The sequence below is a fragment of the Barbus barbus genome (assembly GCF_936440315.1).
Source record: "Barbus barbus genome assembly, chromosome: 48".
In the NCBI taxonomy this organism is placed as follows: Eukaryota; Metazoa; Chordata; class Actinopteri; order Cypriniformes; family Cyprinidae; genus Barbus; species Barbus barbus.
The window spans coordinates 6,225,770-6,249,033 of record NC_136726.1 but is presented as its reverse complement, the minus strand read 5'-3'; the positions used below and the strand labels follow the sequence as shown (position 1 = coordinate 6,249,033).

The 23,264-nt window shown below is 34.1% G+C and overlaps 1 protein-coding gene across 1 annotated transcript in view; it reads left to right on the top strand.

Annotated features, from left to right (window-relative positions):
• Window positions 1-15,668, top strand: part of LOC306866660 (oxysterol-binding protein-related protein 5-like) — a 55,117-nt gene extending 39,449 nt beyond the window's left edge. The window contains exons 10-22 of the mRNA XM_079411939.1: window positions 1,653-1,837; window positions 1,949-2,030; window positions 4,071-4,169; window positions 4,403-4,499; window positions 4,610-4,708; window positions 5,242-5,339; window positions 5,421-5,510; window positions 7,304-7,440; window positions 8,912-9,091; window positions 10,043-10,172; window positions 10,260-10,374; window positions 11,891-11,993; window positions 12,105-15,668. Coding sequence (XP_079268065.1) covers window positions 1,653-1,837; window positions 1,949-2,030; window positions 4,071-4,169; window positions 4,403-4,499; window positions 4,610-4,708; window positions 5,242-5,339; window positions 5,421-5,510; window positions 7,304-7,440; window positions 8,912-9,091; window positions 10,043-10,172; window positions 10,260-10,374; window positions 11,891-11,993; window positions 12,105-12,240 — 1,551 coding nt within the window. The 3' untranslated portion in view covers window positions 12,241-15,668. The remainder of the gene's footprint in view (window positions 1-1,652; window positions 1,838-1,948; window positions 2,031-4,070; window positions 4,170-4,402; window positions 4,500-4,609; window positions 4,709-5,241; window positions 5,340-5,420; window positions 5,511-7,303; window positions 7,441-8,911; window positions 9,092-10,042; window positions 10,173-10,259; window positions 10,375-11,890; window positions 11,994-12,104) is intronic.
• The last annotated feature ends 7,596 nt before the right edge of the window (window positions 15,669-23,264 follow it).

The window sequence follows — 23,264 nt, the reverse complement described above, 5'->3', positions numbered from 1 at the left end:
TTTCCGCCCCCGCTCTGCCATCCCCCTGGATAGGCGCTTGGGAACGTCTGGAATCCGTTCCTTAGAGGAGGGGTCTTGTCACGAGTCCGGGCTCTGCAGTTCTTCCTTTCTCCACCAGAGGTCACCATCTCCCATCCTCCTGGACTCCATTCCCCTAATTCCACACACCTGCCACATATCACACACACCTGTCACAAATTACACTCCCAGCTGTTCCCCATTGTCATGGACTATTTATACACCACACTCCCGCTGCTCTGTCTGGGTGAATTAATTGTAATTTATTGTATTAGTCGTAGTCACTGTTGAAACTCTGGGGATACATGCACTGTGTTGTCGTTGATTTATCCCGTTCCTAATCTGTTTTGTTTTGCCTTGTTGGCCTTTTTGTTCATTAAAATTGATGCTTACCTGCACTTGGACCCAGACTTTGTCTTTCCAGTATGAGATAAATAGATACTTGTATATATGACATAAAAACATTTTCATGTCTGTTTTTGCCTTTAAATCTCGATTTGTTCGAACACTTTTGACCTGGGAGGAAAACCATAGAATTTAGGATCAAATCTGATCAAATGCGTGTTTTATAAATGAGTCCCCTGGTCTAGAAATAGCTGTTTTATTCTACACAGGGGGGTCCGCTTCATGGTGGCAGCCATTTTTAAGATCACACGACCAGCCAAATAGTCCTCACTTTATTTTACTAAGCCCCAAATATTGAACACTTCTAGTTGCAGAATAAGTCAATCATGCCTGTGAATATGGCATTTCCATGACTGCATTGTTAAAGGTATAGTTCACCCAAAAATGAAAATTCTGTCATTAATTACTCCCTCTCATGTCGTTCCAAACCCGTAAGACTTTCGTTCATTTTTGGAACACAAATTAAGATATTTTTGATGGAATCTGAGAGCTCTCTGACCCTCCATGGACCTCAAAGATACTACCACGATCACAGAAATGTAGCAAGGACATCAGTCTTTCGCCATTTTGGAGAGTACACCAGAACGTAATCAACGTAATCCACTACTGAACGTAAACAACACTGATTACGTTGATTACGTTCTGGGATACTCTCCAAAATGGCGGAAGACAGTAACTCACGGAGAAGAATTGCTGAATACATAATGTTATTGTTGTTTTCTTTGCGTACAAAAAAAAGTATTCTCGCTTCTTCTTAAAATTACCCTGATGTCATATGGACTATTTTACTGATGTCCTTGCTCCGTTACTGTGCCTTGATCGTGGTAATATCCTTGCTCTCTATGGAAGGTCAGAGAGCGCTCAGATTTCATCAAAAATATCTTAATTTGTGTTCTGCAGATTAACAAAGGTCTTACGGGTTTGGAACGACATGAGGTTGAGTAATTAATGACAGAATTTTAATTTTGTGGGTGAACTATCCCTTTAACAAAAGTGATTCTACATCCACACCAATAGGGGCATAAAGTATAAAGTAAAAGAGTAGTGTAGTATTGGCCAATGGATGAAAAATTTATTGGAGCACCTTTAAATCAGTCAATAACACAAGCCACCTTTATTTAGAAGAACATGAATGACAATAGGTACATTTGCCTTTATGCATTTAGCAGATGCTTTTTTCCAAAATTACTTGCATTGCATTCAAGGCATATTTTCTGTTGTGATCACAGGCTGGCGAGTCGTCGCAGGTGGAGACGGTCTCTGAGGAGAATAAGGGTTTGATCTGGACTCTCCTGAAGCAGCTGAGGCCAGGGATGGACCTGTCTAAAGTGGTTTTGCCGACGTTTATCCTGGAGCCGCGTTCATTTCTGGACAAGCTGTCAGATTACTACTATCATGCCGACCTGCTGTCCCAGTGAGCACCTCATTATCAACATTACTGCAACCAGACACACTTTACTGAGACTAGCGGTTTAGCTTTCATTGGGTTTGTAGGAGAAGAGATAAAGGTATATTTGTGTTTCAGGGCTGTGATGGAGGAGAGCCCGTACAGCAGGATGAAGCAGGTCTTGCGCTGGTATCTGTCAGGCTTCTACAAGAAACCAAAGGTGAGTTGAGTGAAGTGAATATTTAGATTGAGAATCATGAGCCAATTCACAGTAGCCAAGTTCCCATACATGATTTTTATGCATATTTTGAGACATCACATTAAAATAACTGGACAAAAACACTAAAATATACAAATGTTCACAAGTTTTTAAATGTTTTTAATTAATTCTATTAAGCTCACCAGGGTGGCATTTTTTTATTGAAAACAGTAAAAACAATAATGTTGTGTAATATTATTATAATGTAACATAATGTTGCTCATCAAAAATACAGTAAAAATAATATTACCATTTAAAATAACTGTTTTATATTTTAATATATATATATATATATATATATATATACCTGTATATTAAAATGAAATTTATTCCTGTTATGCAGATCATTACTCATTACTCCAGTCTTCAGTGTCACATGATCCTTCAAAATCATCATTCTAAAATGCCGCTTCATAAGTTTTGTGGAAACTGTGAGGAATTAGAAAGTTTAATAGAAAGTTCAAAAGAACAGCACAGACTAAACAATATTTGTTCTGAAATATATTTATTCTAAAATAAAATAATGTAATTATTATTAAACAACAATATGGGTCAGTTTTACTAACAGCTTGCGCTAGCGCAAACTGTCTTTTGGGGTTAAAATAGTACTGTCAGGTTTTACTTAAGATGCGCAGTGATGAATTAGCGCTGAAAATGCGTGGACACCATTATTTTTGCACCTGACCTTATTGAATAAGCATTTGTAGGAGTTTCCCTTTCAGACGCAAAATTTATGGGCGGAGAGCATTCAAATGAATCACGCAATGAGATTTACTAACGTTTGCGCTCCTCAAATTACTGGTATTTGCACCATTATTTAATGCTCAAAAAAAGCATGTTTTAAACTATTTTGCGCTTGAAATGGCTGCACTTTGTTGCTAGGAGGAGGCACCGCAGAGAACAGAGAGCACGTGGTAGAAGGGAGAGGATTTTTTCCACACATATTAATTTATTTGGAATGCCAGAAAAACTCATTATCTGAACATATCGTTTGCCAAGCCATGTTATTTTTAATTTTCTTCAGGAAATAAAAGATGACTTGGAACCCTCAACTAGCAGTCACGCAATACCAGGTCTATCAAAACTGTTGCAACCCTTCATTTTTTGGCCTCCGGTTCTTTTCAACGTACTGTGGCTTATTTATTTATTGTTTATTCGCGACTACGCTAATTTGCGCTGCGCTTGATGTATTGCGTTGGTCAATATGTAAATGAAATGCTGCATCTGTGTTCTTTAATTTGCACATTGTTAGTAAATCACCCGCAGAAATTTCCCCTTCCATTGGCGCTGTTTGTGCTCCTGCGCTAATTTGCCCTGTTTAGTAAAACTGACGCTATATTTATCATAAAATAAAAATGTATATTTATTATAGAGTAATTGAAAAAAGTCGTTTAAATATAAAATGTTTAAAACTGAACTGGAAACACCAAAATATATTGTTTAAACGTTTGGGGTTGGTAAGATTTATTTAATGTGTTGGAAAGAAGTCTCTTCTGCTCATCAAAAATACAGTAAAAATATTATTACCCTTTAAAAGAACTGTTTTAAATTTGAATATATATTAAAATGTAATTTATTCCTGTTATGTAGATCATTACTCATTCCTCCAGTCTTCAGTGTCACATGATCCTTCAGAAATCATTCTAATATTCTGATCTGGTGCTTAAAAAACATGGATTATTATTATCAATGCTAAACATTAGCATTTTAATTGAAGCTTAATATTTTTGTGGAAGCTCTGACAAATTTGTGATTTTTTTGATGAATAGAAAGTTCATAAGAACAGCATTTATTTGTTCTTCTGATGCATTGTTATTATTATTTTGTAACATTTGTTAGATGTTTACTTTCGCTTAATGCATCCTTGCTGAATAGGTATATTAATTTCTTTAAAATAACAACAACAGAACAGTAGTGTATACTTCTGAAGACATGTATTTATCATTAGGGTGTGCGTATGGTTTATATTTACACTAATTGTGTTTCTCAAATGTCTTTCAGGGGCTGAAGAAACCGTACAACCCTATTCTAGGAGAGATGTTTCGATGCTGCTGGCTGCATCCACAAACAGACAGCTGTACATTTTACATCGCAGAGCAGGTGAGACTCTACAATTACAATATCTGACATTGCGTTAAATAAAAATGATCAAACCGAGCGGCATTTTAAAACAATATACTGAAGTTTCTGGACACGTTCTTTTTGTCTAATGCAGTCTGAAGTGGTTAGTCTTCTTCCTCTGCATACAATGTAAACATGACGATAGTCTCTGTTTGTAAAACAATGGAAACCGATAAGCTCGTGTGATAAGCGGTTGACTTTTGTACTTTCAGGTTTCTCATCACCCTCCCGTTTCAGCTTTCTACATCAGCAATAGGAAGGACGGATTCAGCATTAGTGGAAGCATTCTGGCCAAATCCAAGTTTTATGGTATATAACGTTCATGCTGCAGTTCAAATACAGACATGTAGTGATTTTCATACACAGCCTATGTGCTTTTGTTGCGATGCTGGTTATAAGTTCAGTGTGATTTCTTAAAGGGAACTCGCTGTCTGCTATACTCGATGGAAAGGCCAGACTCTTGTTTCTGACCCGAGATGAAGAGTATATCATCACAATGCCGTACGCTCACTGTAAAGGTGATGGACCCTAAATCTCATAATTAAATAATGTGCTGAATTTTAAATGATGCCTTATATATAGTATATAGTACGAAATAGTACACCCACAAATAATAAAAAAGTATTTATTCTTTAACATCAAAATAACAAATCCTACATTATTTTGTTATTATTTAACTCATTTAATTCCAAAAAAACCATATGCTTATATTTGTATTATTTGCAATGAAATTAGGTAAATAATAAGAAAACTGTCAACATTATTATTTTTTTATAAAATAATATATTATTTTAAAATAAAATATTTTTTTCTAGAATCTTAAAGAAAGCATAAACACTATTATAAAATAAAAATCATAATTTATTCTAAGATTTAATATATTACTTTTTTAATTGATGTATTTATTTAGGTTGTTTTTATTATTAATATTACTGAATACTATAATATTGTTTTTATTTTAATTGTTTTTTACACATACACACATAAATAATAACTGTCAATGTGAATGTTTGCGAAACATTAATGCATGGAAATTGTGTCTTTCTTACAGGGATTCTGTATGGTACAATGACATTAGAACTTGGCGGGAAAATCACCATTGAGTGTGAAAAAACACAATGTTACACAGAACTTGAATACAAATTGAAGGTAAATCCCTAACCTAATTATGCAACTTATTTATTTTTTTTAATTAAAATCTCACAACTGTTGTCTTTTTCTCTATTCCAGCCTTTTCTTGGCAGCTCTTGCAACGTTAACCAGATTTCTGGAAAGATACGTCTGGGGGAAGACATTCTGGCTACAGTAGACGGGCACTGGGTAAGAATAATTTCAGACAATTACATAAAAGAAAACTCATATCAGAAACATTTTTATATATATATATATATATATATATATATATATATATACATACACAGTGCCTTCCAAAAGTATTGGAACAGTAAAGACAAAATTGCTCTGTTGGCTGTGGAGTCAAGACATTTACAAATATGATTAAAAGATGAATATGAGACAAAACTACAGAATGTCACATTTTATTATTAGGTGATTCAACACATAGATGTTTTAGCAGCTAAGAAGTTCAGCACTTTTAGAGTTTCATCCCTCTATCTGACGTGAGCATAAGTATTGGAGCAGTTGCCTCACAGGTCTTTCTAAGTGATCAGCTGTGTCCTGTTGCATTAATTCTTCAGATATTAAAAGCAGGGAATGTGTCGTATCAGTTATATCCATTACTTCTGCATTCTGAATCTTGCATTCGATGATGACACACACAAACCAGGATGAAGACGAGGGAGCTGACTTTGAGAGAAAAGCAAACAATTTGGATGCTAAAAGAAAAGAGGAAGTCAAGAGCTCAAGCAAAAACAAAGGGCATGGAGAAATCAAGAGTTTGGAAACCACCAGCAACCAACAACAACCTGATCGGCTGAGAAAACAACAGTAGTTGATGACAGACAAATCATAAAAGCTGTGAAAATGAATCCTAAAAGACGTGTCTGCAAAATCACCAACAACTTCCAGAAAGCTGGGGTGATGCTCTGACAATCTACTGTCCTCAGGAGACTTTGACACAGAATTACAGATGCTACACAGCAAGATGCAAACCTCTGACCAGCACCAAAAATAGAAAGGTAAGAGTAGAGTTTGTAAAAAAGCACAAAGGTGAGCCAGAAGAGTTTTGGAACTGTGTTTATGGACCGATGAGACAAAGATGAACCTTTATCTAAGTGATGGGAAAGCAAAAATTTGGAGAAAAAAAGGAACTGCAATGATCCCAAGCATACAGCCTCATCTGTAAAGCATGGTGGAGGTGGTGTCATGGCATGGGCATGCATGGCTGTCTCTGGAACAGGCCCTCTCAACTTTACTGATGACTTAATGTATGATGACAGTAGCAGAATGAATTTGGAAGGGTACAAAACCATCTTGTCTACCAATATTCAAGAAAATGCCACCAGATTCATTGGGAAGTGCTTCATATTGCATCAGGACAATGACCCAAAACACCCTGCCAGTTCAGTTTATTTGGTAAAACATATATTTGTTAAAACGGCTAATAATAAAATGTGACATTCTGTAGTTTTGTCTCATATTCATCTTTTAATCATATTTGCAAATGTCTTCACTCCACAGCCAACAGAGCAATTTTGTCTTTACTGTTCCAATACTTATGGAGGGCTCTGTGTATATATATATATATATATATATATATATATATATTCTAAATTTTATTATACATTAACAGTATTCTAAAATTATATAATCATAATTTAATCTAAAAATCTAAAATATATATATTCTAAAATAAAAATAAAAAGTTTGTTAATTAAGTAAGAATGTTTATTTTAAATAATAAAGTTTTATTATAAAATGTCAGTATTATAAGTATTTTGTATTCCTGGCTTATTTCATCAGTAGTTTATAAGAAGATGTAATCCTTCAAGTGTCTCTTCAAAGATTAGAGAAAATAAGACAGAACTTTATTGATTCTTATGGGAGAAAAGGGGGGGGGGGGAACTTAAGTGCACAAGTTACAAGATTACTTATCAGAGCGGTTGACAGCACATTATCTCACAGACGTGTTTGAAATCCAAATCTTTCTGCAGGACAGTAAAGTGCACCTGACTGAGAAGAGGACGGGCCAGCCGGAGGTGCTGTGGAACCCCGGTCCAGACATACGCAGACAGCGGCTGAAGAGACAGGTGGTGCAGATGGACCAGCAGGAGGCGTTCGAGTCTGAGAGGTTAGTCTGTTAGTCAAACACATTCAGAACCTGAAGGGTTAAAGACAACAGAGAAAGAGAGAGCTGCAAAATACAGTAGTCGACATTTGAAGCAGATCAAAAAAGTTCATCAAAGTTGTCCTAAGACAAGAACACATTTTGGTTTTAGGTTTTAGAACAACTTTGATAAAAGGTTTTCAAATGTTAACCAGTGTAGATTATCCATATGCATGTTGATTTGTGATTTACCATACTTTAAAAAAATATATATATATATGTTTTATTAATTTTAATTACTGACTTCATTTATTTATTTATCTTTTAAATATAATTTTAGTATAAATAATTCATTATTATTATTATTATTAAATAATAAAATATAATAATGATAGTTATTTATAATAATAATAAAATAATGCTCATCATCATGATCATTAGTATACATTATAATATGTGCATATTACACTATTATACTATATATATATTATACAGTTTATTATTATATATTATAAAACATATGTAGTATGTGTTATAATATTCTTTAATTAAAATTATTTGATATTTTATATAAATAATTACTAATTTCATATATTACTTATTTAATTGATGTATTGGTGTGTGTGTGTGTGTGTGTGTGTGTGTGTGTAACCATTTTTTTTCTAGAATCTTAAACAAACAATATTATAAAATAAAATACAAATACTTCATATCGATGTGTGTGTGTTTTGTTTTCATATATAGATGCTTATCAATTATCATACACAAATGCTACAGAATAATTATATAAAAGCAAAATTAACTGATACCCTACCCTATAATAATAATATTATAGAAAATGGTGTGTATTTTATTTATTATTTATATATTTTCATTAACATTAATTTACAATTTATTGCAATTAATCAACATTAATAAGTTAATTACAGTATTTTACACACCAATACATCAATTAAATAAGTAATTGGTATATTAAAATATACATAATATATATATATATATATATATATATATATATATATATATATATATATATATCTCTTATTTTATGTATTGTTTGTATATTTTAATATACCTTAATCTTATCATTCATAAATCATTACTTTTTATTTCTAATAAAATTGTATTTATTTTTAATTTTTGTTAAAATTAAAAGCCATAAATTTGTTTCACTTCGGGGGCTCTTCAAAAAACGTAAGCTCTGGTAGAACATGTTCAATAATGAAATGAAATATTAGCAAAAGATCCATGGCTAATACATGACTGTCAGTGGGTGTAGTTGGTGTAGTTACAGGATCTACCAGCAGGTGTGAACTGCTAACGCTAACCAGTCAAACCTTGTTGAAGACTATGAATCTCTTGAATCTTGACCTCAAATCAACTTTGCAAAGCATCATTAAATATGACCTTAATGTTCTGGTTGATATGATAGCACATGAAATGTGAAATGTGCTGTGACTGAACCGTAATGGCTGTTTGGTGTGTGTTCCTGCAGGCTGTGGCAGCATGTGACCAGAGCGATTAATGATAAAGACCAGATGAGAGCCACGCAGGAGAAGTTTGTGCTGGAGGAGGCTCAGCGGCAGGAGGCCCGAGAGCGAGCCGAGCGGCCCTGGAACCCACGACTCTTCTCCCTCAACTCCGACACCAATGAGTGGCACTACAAATACGCCGAGTACGTCCACAAGACCACACCGAGGCTCTTATTGTTACCATACACACACAATACAGAAATATTATGTGCTTTAGTTTACTGATAGCCCAATTTTATGTTGGTGGATATGTACAGTATGTTTTTTTTTTTGGTTACACTTTACTGTAAGGTTACATTAGTTAACATTGGTTATCTGCATTTTGTTTTTTTATTTTTAGATTAATAAATACCGTAACAAATGTGCTGCACATTAATAGATAATGTTAGGTAATGCAATAACTAGTGTTATCAAATTTCACCTTATTATGAAGTGTTACACATTTTATTATGTAATATATTATTAAATATGATTCAATTATGAATTGTTAATAGTATTACTATGTATTTATTATTATTAGTAGTAGTAGTAAATACTATAATGTTATTAATATTTATATAAAATGATATATCTCTTATGTGTATGAATATTAGTGTGTGGGTGGGTGTGTGTGTGTGTGTGTTGTTTTATTATTAGTCATGTATAGATTATTAGTCATGTTTGTTAATAATCATACACAAATGCGACAGAAAAATATGCTAGAGGCAAAATTAATTGATAAGCATGTAGATGCTTATCAATTATCATACACAAATGCTACAGAAAAATTATATAAAAGCAAAATTATCTGATACCCTAATTTTCAATTATGTATATGCTTTTATTACATATTATTATTATTATTATTATTACTATTAATAACTATAATATTATACAAAATTGTGTATATTTTATTTATTTGTATTAATATTAATTTACCATGTATTGCAATAAATCAACATAAATTGAAAATTAAAATACTGTAATTAACTTATTAACGATATTTTAATCTTAAAATGTGTAAATCATTGCTTTTTTTCAAGAATTTTATATTAATAAATATGAATTCCACAAATTTGGCAGTGTTCCAGTAACTAATAATCTCCTGTTCTCAGCACTAAGCCGTGGGATCCGGACCGCTGTCTGGTGCAGTTTGAGAAAGACGGGGTCATCCAGACAAAAGAGAAATCCCAGCACCAGCGCAGCAGCTTCTCCTACAGCCAGAACTGGGCTGCACAGCAGAAGGTGAGTCCCACAGGTTCCTGGTGTTCATGTAGGTGACCAGCTGGCCCTTCAGGGTGTGTTTGGTTGACAGACGTGTGTATTTGTCAGGTGCGGGTGAACGGCAAACACAGGAAGTCGAGCAGCCAGCCGTCCAGCTGCAGTCAGAACACAGAGAGCAGCAGCAGCACGCCAGAACCCAACCATGAGTCATCCGACAACGAAGGCCAGTCATCAAGCCACACGCAAACACAGCTCCATTCTGAGAGATGAATAAATAGTTCTTCCGGCTATTAAAATAGTTCATCAGTCTGATGGTAGACTGTTGCAAAAGCTTCAGGCGTGACTAATCCAATCAGATTTTCAAACTTCAGCTATGCGCTTTGTGCTTTATGTGTCTCAGATCCACTTGACTGTAACGGGCTGAAAGAAATTGACTTTACACTGTATATTACAGTAAACTAGCTGCACCTATACAAACCATTTGGACTTTTAAGTACCTATACAAAAGTTATTAAAAGTCTGTGTTTGTCTAATCAGCCACACGTGAACATGCTGTTAAAACCGCGTAAAAAACTCAAATAAAATAAATTTATTTATTCTAAAATGAAACAATTTGTCCTAAAATGTGTATTCAAAAAAAAAAAAAAAAAAAAAAAAAAAAAAAATATATATATATATATATATATATATATATATATATTAATAATAATAATAATAATAATAATATATAAACAATTTGTTCTAAAATGTGTATTCAAAAAAAAAAATATATATATATATATATATATATTCTAAAATAAAACAAAATAATTCGAATAATACTTATTCTAAAACAAAACAGTTTATTCTAAAATTTTAAAAAAATCTAAAATAAATATGTACTTTTAAATAAATTAAATAAAATAAAACACAAAACTCTTGTAAAATGAAAATATTTATTGTAAAAGCCATATTATAAAACAAATTATATGATAATGAAATACAGAGGTAAAAAAAGATTTTAAAACAATTTATTATAGAATAATTAATAATAAAATAAATAAAATAAAATAATGTATTTTCAAATAAAACATTAAGTATGAATTCTAAAACCAAAATAAATATTTATATATTTATAAAATAAAAGTATGTATTAGAAAACTATATCTATCTATTTATATTTATATATTTACACATATATATATATATATATATATATATATATATATGTGTGTGTGTGTGTGTATGTATATAAATATATATATATATATATATATATATATATATATATATATACATACAGACAGACACATACATACATATATACATACATTCAATCTATATATAAAACTATATATATATATATACATACATTTTTTTTCAAATAAAAAATTATGATTTCTAAAACAGAATATGTATTATAAAGTCAAAATAAATATTTATATATTTATGAAATAAAAGTATGTATTAGAAAACTATATCTCTATATTTATATGTATATACATACATACAGACACATACATACATACATTCAATCTATATATAAAACTATATATATATATGTATGTGTGTGTGTGTGTGTGTGTGTGTGTGTGTGTATATATAAAATCTATATAAAAAACTATATATATATATATATATATATATATATATATATATATACACACACATACAATCAAAAGTAGATATATATTTTAAAATATAATTCAAAAACATTTCAAATCTTCAGATTTTTATATATCTCATTTTGACTTCCTCAGGCTTTATGAACCAGTGTGCGAGATGCACAAAAGAAGTGAAGGACATCGCCCTCATAGAGGCCTCGGTAGCAGCTATACAGAAAACACAGCAGGACATCCAGAGGCAAGTACAGCCTGAGACGTACTGTATTCCTCATTACTGGTGGCATAATAACTACATGTTTCTCTGCTATTCAATATCGTATATTAATCACACTGATCCCTTTATTTTCAGAAACTTGAGTGCACTGGGACGTCAGATCACACGGCACAAGACGGAGGAGGAGAGCAAGGCCTTTAGCGGCCGCCACTGTCTCATCCTCTGCATGCTGTTGCTCTTCCAGCTACTCATCAACTACGTCTTCACTTGAGATGCTGTCACCTAGCGACCATCGCCTAGCAATAAACACAGCCAAACTATCACCATCACACAGCCCCTTGAATGCCCCGTCGCGATGTTGCTACCGACCGTAGCCGCACCATCAAGCACTAAGCACTTCAATTAGAGAGAAAGAGACTCTTGTTTTAATGAATATGACCGATAATCATTTCAGAGTGTGATGGGACTGCCACTCTCTGTAACTGTTCCCTCTTTCCTACGTACTTCCCTTTCTCTGCAATATAGGTCATGTATTTGTGGCATATTTGAATGCAGTTGAATGGGTTTGTGTGTCTGTGTGCGTGTTTCCCACAAACTCCTCTTCCATTTATACACCGGGCCTTAATACTGATGCCAAAAAGGGGGAAAAAGAAGCGAAAAGGCAGTGAAGTCCACCTGTGCAATTTTATTATGTTTTCAAGTGAACGTTTGACCACACAAATTTGCTCATTTTATTATTTAACCAAAACAGTGTTTCTGTATAGAACAATACAAAGAAGAGTAAATGTTTACAAACTTGATTGTACACAAAGAAAACAATGCTCTGACACCAAATGCGTCGTGTAGATTTAGATGAAGTTAACAGAATTGGCGAAAGCACTACGATAATGGAATGAACAATCAGCCATACGACTATGGCAAGCCTATTTAACATTTAATCCTCAAAACATACTAGTATCCAGTTTCATACTACTAGTACTTAATTTTAGCTACTAGTATGTATTCCATTAAGTACTAGTTCTTATTCATTAGCTACTTTTTCTTATTCAATAGCTATTAGTTTTTATTCATTAGCTACTAGTTCTTATTCATTAACTAGGTCTCCTAGTGATTACTCTTTTGCTACCAGTTCTTATTCATTAGCCTACTAGTACTTATTCATTAGCTACTAGTACTTATTCATTAGCTACTAGTACTTATTCATTAACTAGGTCTCCTAGTGATTACTCTTTTGCTACTAGTTCTTATTCATTAGCCTACTAGTACTTATTCATTAGCTACTAGTTCTTATTCATTAACTAGGTCTCCTAATGATTACTCTTTTGCTACTAGTTCTTATTCATTAGCCTACTAGTACTTATTCATTAGCTACTAGTACTTATTCATTAACTAGGTCTCCTAGTGATTACTCTTTTGCTACTAGTACTTATTCATTAGCTACTAGTACTTATTCATTAGCTACTAGTACTTATTCATTAACTAGGTCTCCTAGTGATTACTCTTTTGCTACTAGTTCTTATTCATTAGCCTGCTAGTACTTATTCATTAGCTACTAGTTCTTATTCATTAGCTACTAGTACTTATTCATTAACTAGGTCTCCTAGTGATTACTCTTTTGCTACTAGTTCTTATTCATTAGCCTACTAGTACTTATTCATTAGCTACTAGTTCTTATTCATTAACTAGGCCTCCTAATGATTACTCTTTTGCTACTAGTTCTTATTAATTAGCTACTAATACTTAGTCATTAACTACTAGTGCTTGTTCGCTAGCTATTAGTACTAATTATATACTAGTATTTGTTCATTAGCTACTAGTGATTATTCATAAACTACTAGTACCTATTCTTTAGATACTAGTACTTATTTCAGAAGTAACTAGTATCTATTGTATTGTTGCTAGTAACACCTTTCAAATTTTTGCTATTGATTTCTATGGGAATCTTTCATTCACATATCAACTATTTAGTTCTGACTAGAATGTATTACAATAGTGAGTAGTGTCTTTTTAAAAATTACTAATAAGTGTTCAATTGATACTAGTACATATTTATTGAATACTAGTATTTTTCAATAGATACAAGGACCTAAATAGGTACCAGTATCTAATAAAAAGTATGCATACTTGTAGTTAGTATCTAATAAATGTGTACTAGTATGTATTGTATAAATACTAGTAGCTAATCAGTAAGTACTAATATCTAATGAATAAGTACTGGTATCTGTTTAATAGGTGCAAGTGTTGGTCACACTTTATATTAGGTGGCCTTAACTACTATGTACTTACATCAAAAATAAGTACAATGTACTTATTGTGGTCATATTGTATTGCAAAACACTTTTGCTGCTAATGAGGTGGGATATGGTTGATGTTAGGGACAGGTTTGGTAGTATGGGTAGGTTTAAGGGTGGGTTAAGGTGTAAGGGATGGGTCAACAGTGTAATTATAAATTTAACTACAGAAACTAATTACAGATGTAATTACATATAGGTATTTTTAAAATATAAGTACAATGTAAAAACATGTATGTACACAATAAGTGCATTGTATCAAATGATTAATTTAAATGTAAGTACATAGTAGTTAAGGCCACCTAATATAAAGTGGGACCCAAGTGTCTAATGAATAAGTATTAGTAGCTAATCAATAAGTACTAGTATCTAATGAATAAGAACTAATAATGTAATAATAGGTACTAGTATCTAAAAAACTAAATAAGTACAATGAGTACTAGTACCTAATGAATAACTACTAGTATAAAAGAAGTACTAGTAACAATTATTATCTTACAAGTCATAATTACTTTTTACTCATCTTATGTTATGGACACTGTAGAGTTCAATTAAAATCTTATTGGTAACATTTAGAAAAAGAACTAGAATCTGTTGAATAAGTACTAGTAGTTAATCAGTAAGTTATAGTATGTAATAAGTTGTATCTAATGAAAAGTGCTAGTATCTATTTAATAAGTACTAGTAGCATGCAAATAGATACTAGTATGTTTTAAGGATTAAATGTTAAATCGGCTTGCCATAATAAGAATATTCATATTCATGACTGATTGTTGGGCATTGGGTAGGTCAGTCACAATAGGGACACGTGAGGCCTTCTGGGAAGTTCAAGGTCATTGAAGTTGCTTGCATTAAGTGTGATATGTTCAGTAACGAAGGTGTGACTGATTAATCGAAAGTGTAGATATTTGTTTGGAACAATTGAATTTGAGAATGTATTTATTTGATCATTTCACTTGATTTGTTTTATATATAATCGTACTGTTTTTAAGAACACATTCATTCAGGTTTTCTGGGAGCAAGTACAGTTGAGCATCAAATTGCTTTCTCTTCCTGGAGTTTTTGTTGTGAAGTTTGAGTGACCCCTTGAGGGGAAATATTAAGGTCAAAGTACAAAGCTTCCAATGCAGGATTCATATAGGAAAGTTGTGCTTGAATGATGCTTGTGCTCCTGAGCCATAGCTCAACCCATTGAAATTTAAAATTATTTTTAACTTCCTTTTTTACAGAGCACAGTACAATGTTATCTTGTCTGACAACTGAAATGAATGAGATGTCAATGGCTCACTGTTTGTTAATGATTGTTGCAATTACAGCACCACAGTAAAGTTTTACATTTCGACATTTTGCTTTGTCATTTTTGAAACATTCACATGTAAAATAATAAACACATTTAGATCAGTTTTACAATGGTTGTTCGTCATTTTGCCAGTATTTGAAAGCCACTTCCTAATGAGTAGTAATATGTGGCAAGTGTTGTGATTATAATTTGAAAGTCAGTTGGAGGTTATCCTAACTTTATTTACAATTTTAAAGAAAGATTATGTTCAAGAATTCTTAAGTAAGAAAGAAAATAAAGAAAAAATCAGTTAAGAACAAACACCTTAGCAACTGCTTTGTAATACCACGGAAACACTTGCGGGTAGCGGCAACATGCTAACCACTCAAAATACATTAGCAACATGCTAGCAGTAGCAGTCACTTAAGGTGCATCCAAATTTGTTTACTGAGTTGATACTACATTTGATGAGGTATAAACTTAATGTGGTAAAAGTATGTTCTATATAGTGAATGAAATATGAATGCATTACATTCAGCATGTTGCTATTGTCATGTAGCGGTGCCATCATTTCACAGGCATTCACAGCTCCTCTCCTGTGGCCTCATGGGATAGTAAAGTGTCCAATGGAGGTGCATTTCAGAATCTTGTTGGAAATGGTAGGTCATTGTAGTTTTTGCCTATTGCTTTATAAATACTGTGAATTTAGACAGTACTTGTCCTATATATTGATTTTTTTGGTTACTATATACTGTAGTCGGGAAGAAGACATTCAAAAGTAAAGTTAGAACACCATAACAGCATGCTAAACTACTCAGAACACCTTTAGCAGCTTCTTCGCAATGCCCTGGCACCCACCAAAACACCTTAGCAATCATCTGTCAGCTACCCCTGATCCCTTGCAATGTGATGGTGAGTTTTGTGCATAAGACATGGGCAAAAAGTTCAAGTTCAATTTCTGGTTCAAAGTCCTTTGTAGTTGGAGTTTTATTTTTGTTGTCACAGCAGACAGTCGCAGGGCTTGTTGGAACGTGGTAGAAAAAGTGTGTTACTGTTTGAAAATCCCCTTCCTTCCTCCACTTCCTTGTATAAATGCAGGCCTGTGGAATGAAAGCTCAATATTTGCAGTCTGCTGTCTGATCTGGTCAAAGGAAAATAGAAATAAGAGACAGCCTGCCTCAACCCACCTGCGGGTATCTAGTTAAGATTTTCATGGAAACTATGACTGCAGAAAAAGCCTCCAGGCGGAGGTTGGGTGTGGTTTTTTTGGGAGCGTATGAGTCAGCGATCCACTTTCAAGCAATACACCGTCAAATAAAGCCGTAGGTTAGAAGACAAGTGCTATTTTAGTTCAACATCTCATCCATGATCCCTTTATTTCAAGATATATGTTGCACAGTCATGTTAATGCAGTCTCTAGGGATACCAATGCAGAAACACATGAAGATTAGCATTTTTTAGCCTTGAGTCATGTAATATATGTTTATTTGGTAACTGTTTGTTTATTTGTCTTCATGGTGATCATTCAATTCATTATGCCATTTGTCGGCCCATCACACTGATGGACAAGTCTAGGAAGGACAACAGTAGTTACAACAACGCCATGTAGGCCTTCAGGCTACATATCTGCAAGTGGGCGCATACACTGGACCTTTGTGTTCGGATACATGCGGGGGAAGACGCAAACACTCCGAAAACGCAAGGCCTAATTAGGTCACATGTTTGCTGAACTCTACACAAAAGAATTCCTTCCTCCTACAGTAGTATAATGTGCTTTCTGGGACAAGAAAACATGAACATAAGATTCGATGCCTGAGGACAAATTGTCTATCAAATGATGAAACCTCAATAGATCCTTTTAGGTGGACGTGACCCATGCATGATTGACAGAAGAGCGTGTGTGGGTGTTCGGACAGTACTTCTGTAAGTCAAGAACCTCGGAGGGATGGCGGGTCTCTTGGGTTCTTATCGTCACACCTTGTTAGCGGTTTCTGGATGATCTTGGCATGGCTCCAGTCCCGAGGCCTGCAAAGAGTCTTTGTTCCACTGTAATGTCTCCAGTGCAGTCATACATTTGGAGATTTGATCTTTAGGAATGTGTCTTTAACCAAGGTGGTCTGTGTTGTCTTCTTCATGTTGCTAGGCATGTACATATTAGGTACACATTGTCCCATTCAAAGATTGAGGTGAGGGACTTTCTCGAAGGGACAGTCAGTAAGACAATATTTAGTGTTTAGTGTTGGGCGATATGCTCCATAGTAGGACTGTGCAATTAATCGTATGCGATTGTCATGCGCATCTCGTCAGTAAAGCCGGTTCCATGATTAGCAGTAAATCGCCATCACCTGCTTTCAGATGGAGCGACATTTACTACACAGAGCCGTAGTTCACTGACAAGCTAGGCAATATCGCGTTCATTATCGCAGGCGATTCATTTGCCATAATGAACGCGATATTGCCTAGCTTGTCAGTGAACTACTCCATTGTCATATCGTCCTAGCGTCAACCTGTGAGATTGGGATACACGATAATATCATGTCAATTTATTTAATTGTTTACTTAGTTTCATAGTAAGTTGCATAGCCGGAGAGTGAACCAACTCCAGTGTAAGGCTAAAAGCATTGAATTTGTATTTAACATGATAACAATTTAATAGAAACATTGTAAGATATATAATGCTTAAATTTCCTCAGTTATTCAAACAGTATAGCTACAAAAAATGAGCAAAGAACTTACATTATCAAAGAACATCATCACTAACTTCAGTCTAGCGCGAGTTTATACACTCCCGTTATAATCAGTGAAGCTGTCTACACTGTATGATGAATAAATCTCTTATACTTGCATTGTACGTACATCTGCACTTTGTTGTTTAAGAATTCATGAGAGAGCAGAATTCAGTCAGCAAGCACATGCACTCTCAAAAATAAAACTCCGGTGTTTCAGCGATGATTCATTTGAACGTCTCTGATTGGCCACTGCATTCATAAAGTCAACGGAATTGTGTATGATTGGTTATAACGCACAACACTGTAAAAACACGGACAAAGAAATATGATGGAACAAGAAAAATGATAGAAGCCCTAATATTAATTAGATAGTATTATTAACCTGCTAATAATAATAATAATGATAATGGTCACAGGCGATATCTCTGATTGGCACAAATAGTTTTGCTATGTTTATGTAAAATGAAAAGGTACTGTAGCATAGTGTCTGGTACATCTGGGAACCAGAAAGTGAGTTTCTTCTGGGTACTCTGATTTCCCTTCAATCAAAAACATGCAGAATAGGTGACTAAATTGTCTGTAGGTGAGTGTGTGTCATGTGAAGGACCGGCCATCTGAGCATTTGAGATGTTGGTATTGGCTCCAGTAGTGACCCTACATAGGACAAACAGTTTGGAAAATGGATGGATGGCTGTTAGTCCAACTTAGCAAAAAATGGCTGGCACGATTTCAGTCAGACATTAAACAACAAGTTATTCCTCTAGTTCCAACTTAAACTTTTTAAGTGCATGTAAAAATACAAGAGTTACTGTTAGCCTGCTAGCAAGCTAAAAACCCTCTCTTAGAAGTTGTTTCTGGAAAAGCACAGACACTTTAAAGCTAATAAAGGGAAAATGTAGAACTCTCTCAGTCAGCCTCACTGATGGACCAGTTGAAAACTGGACAGCTGATCACTACACTGAACTTCTGGTTGCTCTGGTTAAAAACATCCACTACATTGTTGAAGTGCTGACCTAGCAGTTAGTGCGCATGTTCTGACATGTTGAGCCATGGTGCTTGCTTATGCAAGTGATGAGTTTGAACCTGATTCTGTGATTTCCAGAATCCATTCCCCAGTTTTCTCACCAGTGTTGAGAAAGTCTTGTTAAAAAGAAAGTCTGTTGTCTTTTGTTTAATAGAAAGTGTCAAACTTTCAACCACTTATTATTTATGATGTACCACAACCAATGCAGATAAGGTGAGAGGTGAGAAGGCAGGACACTAATGTTAGTGCTGAGAGGACAAGGAGTTGACTAGTTTGGGTTGTTCTTGCGGATGTTTGCCCAGTAATTACCACTCCTGAGCTTCCGCTGAGACATCTCAGATTACAGAGCACAGGGAGGCGTCGGAGTCGTGCCTTGACATGTTCACTAGGTCAGATCAGGGATCGTTTGCATACAGAAGCACACACAACCACGCTCAGCTATGAATCACAATTTCAAACACATTCATTATATTTTCAGACACATTCATTATATTTTAGTCTACAGAAGCAATAAGAAGTTGGTTTGTTTTGAATAGGGACGTATTTAACCACATGGTACGATAAGTGAGTTTCTGTGCAGTATAATTAGGTATAAAAACATTATTACTCATATTTTGGGATTTGTTCAAATCCTTAACCTTTAGTATTAAATTTTGCTGCAGAACTTGTCCTGTACAGATATTTTATTTATGCTTTTTCACTTGGGGAACATTGAATCAACATTAAACTAACACTGAATTAACATACTATAAATACAGACTCAAAGTTGAAACAATGCTCAATCAACAGTTAAACAATGAATCAGTGAATCAATGCAAATCAATCAACATTAAACCCACACAGACTTTAAATGCTGAATTAACACTAAATCAACACTGAAATAAACATGAAATCAATAATAAACACTTGAATATTAGATTTGCATGTTTAAAAAAAACTAAATAGAAGAGCTATTAATTTGTGCATGTTAAAATGACATGTTAGGCCTGGAATCCAACAGGGCTGACTGTCATATCATCAGTCTTTGAAATGCCACTTGGCCAATCAAATTTAAGAAACAGAACTAACTGTTTTAAAATAAAGATTTATAGTGCATGTTCATAATTTACATTAGATTATCCAGTCTGATTATTTTGGATGAGTTCAACCTAAACTTTGATTTTACTGTTTTTGTTGATTTAACTGTTGATCCTTTTCATTTGAGTAGTGCCATAAATAATGCTACCTGTCACATAGTTTTTGTAACTTATAAATATTTTATTTTTCTTGTAAACTTCAAATAAAATTGTTTAACACTTTAATATAGGGACCAGTTCTCACTATGAAGCGAGTTTCTTATTAGCATGCCTATTATTAACATGTTTATTAGTGCTTATAAAGCACATATTCTTCATGACTATATTCCACATCCTAATACCTAAATTTAACTACCTTACTAACTATTAATAACCGGCAAATTAGGAGTTTTTGTGGCAAAAGTCATAGTTTATGGTTTGTTGATAGTGAGAATTGGACATTAAAATAAAGTGTGACCAAAATTTTCTACAAATATGTTATGGCAAAATTGATGAAGATTAGTAGGCCTATCCAGAACTGTTTTGCTGGAAAATATGTGCCAGGTCTTAACCTTGTGACTTCCTTGTGTGCATATTTTCGAGCAGCTTGATGCCTAATTTATGGTTAAATTAATTTTTATAATAAAAAAAATAAAAATACCCGTGTGACAAAGGAAATGATTCATTAGCGGTTGAGGGTTTGAACTTTTCTGTTTGAAGGTGTGGTGGAGCTGTTGTGTTCAGCCAGTCTTTCACTACCACTTTGTCCTCATAAGTTAGTATTTATTTATTTATTTATTTATTGTCTTGTTTTCTAGTACACATATCTAAAAATCCTTAAAAAAAATTTTTTTTAAAGCAAAATTGAATAAGATATCAAGACTTGTTTTAACAGAATATGTTTAAAATTAAGTCTATTTTCTTAGTAATCACAGAGTGAATGGCTGCCTTGCTCAGTTAGCAATTGAACTGAGGACCTTCTTGCTAAGAAGCTTTTAAATTGTTTCATTTGTAAAATGTTTCATTCATTTCAAATGTTTTAGATTTAACCTTGATCAATTTTAACAAATCAAATGTGTGGGGTTTTTCTCGAGTGCTCCACCAAATAAAAATTCCTTGTAATGAGTTGGAAACCAATTTGTCAGCTGTCCATATTTCAAAGCACCACAAAATGAGATACAGCAGTCATCAGAAACAGAACCCCATCTGTCTTCTTCTCCCATGTTTCCGACCGACTGCTGTGACCTGTTTCGAAAGAAAAATCAAGCTTCCTATAGCAGGGTGAGTCATGACTGGCTGAATTGAACTTGTCAGGTCTTGTTCCAGAACAAATGACTTCAAATGCAAAGCGACCTGCTGCGATGCCTGCAAGGAAAAATACACGATCGTGATGCACAGTCATGCTAGAACACCCACAACGAAAAAAGGACAGTACAATCCTTCTCTGTTGTGACGAGTACTTTAAAAGGATAAAGTGCACTTTATCAGTTGTTGTGAATTACATTCTGAGAGGGCTCTGAGAAAAACAACAATCAGATTTTTTCAAACGATATGTATATACAGTGCCCTCCATAAGTATTGGAACAGTAAAGACAAAATTGCTCTGTTGGCTGTGGAGTCAAGACATTTACAAATATGATTAAAAGATGAATATGAGACAAAACTACAGAATGTCACATTTTATTATTAGCCGTTTCAACACATAGATGTTTTACCAAATAAAAAGAACAGCACTTTTAGAGTTCATCCCACTCATTGATGTGAGCATACGTATTGGGACAGTTGAACATAAGGCAGATATAATATATTAAAAGCTATTATTTAGTTGCAGATCCCTTGCACACAATCACAGCAGTGAGTATGTGACCCATAAACAACACCAGACTCTTGGTCTCATCCTTTGAAATACTTTTCCCAGCCTTTAATGCAGCCAATTCCAGTTGTTGCTTGTTTTGGGGAGTTTCTGCCTTTACTCTCCTCTCCAGCTGGTGAAATTCATATTCAATCAGATTTAAATCTGGAGATTGACTTGGGCAATCTAAGACTTTCCATTTCTTTGCCCTTATAAACTCCTTGACTGAACTGGCAGGGTGTTTTGGGTCATTGTCGTGATGCAATATGAAGCACTTCCCAATGAATCTGGTGGTATTTTCTTGAATATTGGTAGGCAAGATGGTTTGTACCCTTCCAAATTCATTCTCCTACTGTCATCATACATTAAGTCATCAGTAAAGTTGAGAGGGCCTGTTCCAGAGACAGCCATGCATGCCCATGCCATGACACCACCTCCACCATGCTTTACAGATGAGGCTGCATGCTTGGGATCATTTGCAGTTCCTTTTTTTTCTCCACATTTTTGCTTTCCCATCACTTAGATAAAGGTTCATCTTTGTCTCATCGGTCCATAAACTCAGTTCCAAAACTCTTCTGGCTCACCTTTGTGCTTTTTTACAAACTCTACTCTTGCCTTTCTATTTTTGGTGCTGGTCAGAGGTTTGCATCTTGCTGTGTAGCATCTGTAATCCTGTGTGAAAGTCTCCTGAGGACAGTAGATTGTCAGAGCATCACCCCAGCTTTCTGGAAGTTGTTGGTGATTTTACAGACATGTGTTTTAGGGTTCATTTTCACAGCTTTTATGATTTGTCCGTCATCAACTACTGTTGTTTTCTCAGCCGATCAGGTCGTTTATCCTCACATCAGATAGAGGGATGAAACTCTAAAAGTGCTGAACTTTGCTGAAGTTCTATTTCCCATTTGCTACCTCAATTAAATTTCAGGAACTGAACTAGAAATGAAAAATTCTCAATTCAATGCTAAATAGTGTAGAATGTTGAAAATTGCAAGAATTCAAGTTGCGTTCAGTTCTCTTCAGCAGTTCCGATCTGAACACAATGAGGCACCACTGTGTTCAATTGAA